At 39.3% G+C, this 4,910-nt stretch overlaps 1 protein-coding gene across 1 annotated transcript in view; it reads right to left on the reverse strand.

Annotated features, from left to right (window-relative positions):
* LOC113997052 (kallikrein-14-like) overlaps positions 1-2,098 on the reverse strand; it is a 6,900-nt gene extending 4,802 nt beyond the window's left edge. Inside the window, exon 1 of the mRNA XM_039389397.1 lies at positions 2,073-2,098. Coding sequence (XP_039245331.1) covers positions 2,073-2,098 — 26 coding nt within the window. The remainder of the gene's footprint in view (positions 1-2,072) is intronic.
* Between the last annotated feature and the right edge of the window lie 2,812 nt (positions 2,099-4,910).

The raw sequence follows: 4,910 nt of genomic DNA on the forward strand, positions 1-4,910 counted from the left end.
AAAAAATTAGAAAAAAAATCTAAAAAAATGTGAAAAAAATCTGAAAAAAATGTGAAAAAATCTGAAAAAAATCTGAAAAAAATCTGAAAAAAATCGAAAAAAAATCTGAAAAAAATCTGAAAAAAATCGAAAAAAATCAGAAAAAAATCAGAAAAAAATCTGAAAAAAATCTGAAAAAATTAGAAAAAAAATCTGAAAAAATGTGAAAAAAATCTGAAAAAAATGTGAAAAAATCTGAAAAAAATCTGAAAAAAATCTGAAAAAAATCGAAAAAAAATCTGAAAAAAATCTGAAAAAAATCGAAAAAAAATCTGAAAAAAATCCAAAAAAAATCCGAAAAAAATCTGTAAAAAATCTGAAAAAATCTGAAAAAAATCTGAAAAAAATCTGAAAAAATCTGAAAAAAATCTGAAAAAAATCTGAAAAAAATCTGAAAAAATCTGAAAAAAATCCGAAAAAAAATCTGAAAAAATCCCCAAAAATCCCTAAAATTTCCCTTTTCTCCCCCCATCCAGGTGAGCACACCTGGCTGCAGCCGGGGCGGGCCTTCTCGTTCTGGGCGGAGCCGGGGGCGGGGTCTCTGTTCCTCGCCTGCCTCCAGGGCTCCTTCGCCTACGGGGGGTGGAACTTCCTCAACTACGTCACCGAGGAGCTCGTGGAACCCCACAGGTCAGGCTTTGGGGCATTTTGGGGCACTTTCAGGCGTTTTCGGGGTCGTTTTTAAGGCATTTTTTGCGTCATTTTTAAGGCATTTTTTGGGTCGTTTTTAAGGCATTTTTTGGGGCATTTTTAAGGCATTTTTTGGGTCATTTTAAAGCCATTTTTTGGTCATTTTTAAGTCATTTTTGGGTCGTTTTTAAGTCATTTTTTGGGTAGTTTTTAAGTCATTTTTTGGTCACTTTTGAGTCATTTTTTGGGTCGTTTTTTAGTCGTTTTTTGGGTCATTTTTAAGTCATTTTTTGGGTCATTTTTTGGGTCATTTTTTGGGTCATTTTTAAGTCATTTTTTAAGTCATTTTTTGGGTCGTTTTTAAGTATTTTTTGGGTCTTTTTAAGTCATTTTTTGGGTCACTTTTAAGTCGTTTTTTGGGTCATTTTTAAGTCATTTTTGGCTCACTTTTGAGTCATTTTTTGGGTCGTTTTTTAGTCGTTTTTTGGGTCATTTTAAGTCATTTTTTGGGTCATTTTGGGGTCATTTTTAGTTGTTTTTTGGGTCATTTTTAAGTCATTTTTTGGGTCATTTTTAAGTCATTTTTTGGGTCATTTTTGGGTCGTTTTTAAGTCATTTTTAAGTCATTTTTTGGGTCATTTTTTGGGTCATTTTTAAGTCTTTTTTTAAGTCATTTTTTAAGTCATTTTTGGGTCGTTTTTAAGTATTTTTTGGGTCGTTTTTAAGTCATTTTTTGGGTCGTTTTTAAGTCATTTTTTGGGTTGTTTTTAAGTCACTTTTTGGGTCATTTTGGGGTCATTTTTAAGTCATTTTTGCGTCATTTTTAAGTCATTTTTGGGGTCATTTTTAAGTCATTTTTGGGGTCGTTTTTAAGTCACTTTTTGAGGGTATTTCTGGTCATTTTTTGGCTCATTTTTGGCCCCTTTTGGGTCATTTTTTGGGTCATTTCCCAGTAATTTTTTAGCTCATTTTTGGGTCATGTTTGGGGTCGTTTTTTACCCTTTTTGGCTCATTTTTGGTGCTTTTTTGGGTCGTTCTTGGAGTCAATTTTTGGCTCCTTTTTGGGCTCGTTTTTGTTCATTTTTTGACCATTTTTTGCCTCATTTTCCGCCTCATTTTTTACCCTTTTTAGCTCATTTTTGGGGTCGTTTTCGCTCATTTTTTGGCCGTTTTTTGACTCATTTTCCGCCTCATTTTTTACCCTTTTTGGTTCATTTTTGGTGCTTTTTTGGGTCGTTCTCGGGGTCAATTTTTGGCTCGTTTTTGGGTTCATTTTTGCTCATTTTTTGGCCATTTTTTGCCTCATTTTCTGGGTCGTTTTTTACCCTTTTTGACCCGTTTTTGGGGTCATTTTTGGTCATTTTTTGGCCATTTTTTGCCTCATTCTCAGGGTCATTTTTTACCCTTTTTGCCTCATTTTTGGGGTCATTTTTGGCCATTTTTTGCCTCATTCTCAGGGTCGTTTTTTACCCTTTTTGACTCATTTTTGGGGTCATTTTTGGCCATTTTTTGCCTCATTCTCAGGGTCATTTTTTACCCTTTTTGGCTCATTTTTGGTGTCATTTTTGGTCATTTTCTGGCCATTTTTTGCCTCATTTTCTGGGTCATTTTTTACCCTTTTTGCCTCATTTTTGGGGTCATTTTTGGCCATTTTTTGCCTCATTCTCAGGGTCATTTTTTACCCTTTTTGGCTCGTTTTTGGGGTCGCTTTCGCTCGTTTTTTTGGCCGTTTTTTGCCTCATTCCCGGGGTCGTTTCTGGGTCGTTTCTTACCCTTTCGGGCTCGTTTTTTCCGGGATTTTTGGGCTGATTTGGGGCCGTTTTGGGTCATTTTTCCCTCCTCCCCCCCAGGAACCTTCCCCGGGCCATCGCTGTGTCCATCCCGCTGGTCACCTTCCTCTACGTGGCGGCCAACGTGGCCTACCTGGCGGCCATGAGCCCCCACGAGCTGCTCCAGTCCCAGGCCGTGGCCGTGGTGAGTGATTTGGGGCGAAAACGGGCGATTTTGGGCAAATTCGGGCGAAATTCCGAAAAAAATCGGGTGGATTTCGGGGGGTTTTGGGGGGATTTGGGGGGATTTTGGGGTGGCCAACGTGGTTGATCTGGTGGCCACGAAGCCCCACGAGCTGCTCCAGCCCCAGGCCGTGGCCGTGGTGAGCGATTTGGGGCGAAAAAAGGAGATTTTGGGCAAATTCGGGCGAAAATTCGAAAAAATTCGGGGGGGTTTTGGGTGAAATTCGGGGGATTTTGGGGTGGCCAACGTGGTTGATCTGGTGGCCACGAAGCCCCACGAGCTGCTCCAGCCCCAGGCCGTGGCCGTGGTGAGTGATTTGGGGCGAAAACGGGCGATTTTGGGCAAATTCGGGCGAAATTCCGAAAAAAATCGGGTGGATTTTGGGGGGGGTTTGGGGGAATTTTGGGGGGATTTGGGCAAAAATGGGGAAAAATTGTGTTAAAAAATTGGGAAAAAAAACCCAGAAAATTTGGGTAAAAATGGGGAAAATGGGGGAAAATTGGGGGAAAAATGAGGAAATTTGGGGTAAAAATGGGGAAAAATTGAGGCAAAAATGGGTTAAAAAATGGGAGAAAAATGAGGGAATTTGGGGTAAAAATGAGCAAAAATTGGGGGATAATGGGGGAAAAAATCAGGAAATTTGGGGTAAAAATGGGGAAAAATTGGGTTAAAAAATCTGGGAAAAATCAGGAAGTTTGGGGAAAAATGGGAGAAAAAAAAGAGGAAATTTGGGGGAAAAATGGGGAAAAATGGGGAAAAATTAGGGGTAAAAATGGGGAGAAAAATCATGAAATTTGGGGTAAAAATGGGGTAAAATTAGGGGGAAAAATGGGGGGAAAAATCAGGAAATTTTGGGTAAAAATGGGGAAAAATTGGGTTAAAAAATCCAGAAAAAATCAGGAAATTTGGGGAAAAATGGGGGAAAAATTGGGACAAAAAATGGGGGGAAATCAGGAAAAAAATCAGGAAATTTGGAGTAAAAATGGGGAAAAAACCAGGAAATTTTGGGTAAAAATGGGGTAAAAATGGGGAAAAAATGAGGAAATTTGGGGAAAAAAATGAGGAAAAATTGGGTTAAAAAATCCAGAAAAAAATCAGGAAATTTGGGGAAAAATGGGGAAAAAATTGGGTTAAAAAATTGTGAAAAAATCAGGAAATTTGGGGTAAAAATGGGGAAAAATTGGGGCAAAAAATGGGGAAAAAATGGGGGAAAATTGGGGAAAAAATCAGGAAATTTGAGGAAAAAATGAGGGAAAAAATCAGGAAATTTGGGGTAAAAATGGGGAAAAACTCGGTTAAAAAATCCAGAAAAAAATCAGGAAATTTGGGCAAAAATGGGGGAAAAAAATGAGGAAATTTTGGGTAAAAATGGGGAAAAACTCGGTTAAAAAATCCAGAAAAAAATCAGGAAATTTGGGGTAAAATGGGGAAAAATTGGGGTTAAAAATTGTGAAAAAATCAGGAAATTTGGGCAAAAATGGGGGAAAATTGGGGCAAAAAATGGGGAAAAAATGGGGGAAAATTGGGGAAAAATCAGGAAATTTGGGGTAAAAATCAGGAAATTTGGGGTAAAAATCAGGAAATTTGGGGTAAGAATCAGGAAATTTGAGGAAAAATGGGGGAAAAAAATCAGGAAATTTGGGGGGAAAATGGGGAGAAAAGTCAGGAAATTTTGGGTAAAAATGGGGAAAAACTTGGTTAAAAAATCCAGAAAAAAATCAGGAAATTTGGGGAAAAATGGGGGAAAATTTGGGTTAAAAATTGGGAAAAAATCAGGAAATTTGGGGTAAAAATGGAGAAAAATTGGGGCAAAAAATGAGGAAAAAATCAGGAAATTTGGGGGAAAAATGGGGAAAAATTGGGTTAAAAAATTGGGAAAAAATCAGGAAATTTGGGGTAAAAATGGGGGAAAAAAATGGGGAAATGTTGGGGATTTTGGGGAGTTTTTGGGGAGTTTTTGGGGAGTTTTTGGGGAGGTTTTGGGGGTTCCCTGAGGGGTTTTTGTCCCCCCCAGACGTTCGGGGAGAAGGTTCTGGGCTCCCTGGCCTGGGTGATGCCCCTCGCTGTCGCCCTGTCCACCTTCGGGGGGGTCAACGGCTCCCTCTTCACCTGCTCCAGGTGAGACTGGGGGCACTGGGGGGCACTGGGAGGGACTGGGAGGGACTGGGAGGGGATTGGGAGGCACTGGGAGGGGATTGGGAGGGATTGGGAGGGACTGGGAGGGGACT

This window comes from Pipra filicauda, unplaced genomic scaffold (genome assembly GCF_003945595.2).
Source record: "Pipra filicauda isolate LSUMZ 115617 unplaced genomic scaffold, ASM394559v2 scaffold725_size179387_pilon, whole genome shotgun sequence".
Classification (NCBI taxonomy): domain Eukaryota; kingdom Metazoa; phylum Chordata; class Aves; order Passeriformes; family Pipridae; genus Pipra; species Pipra filicauda.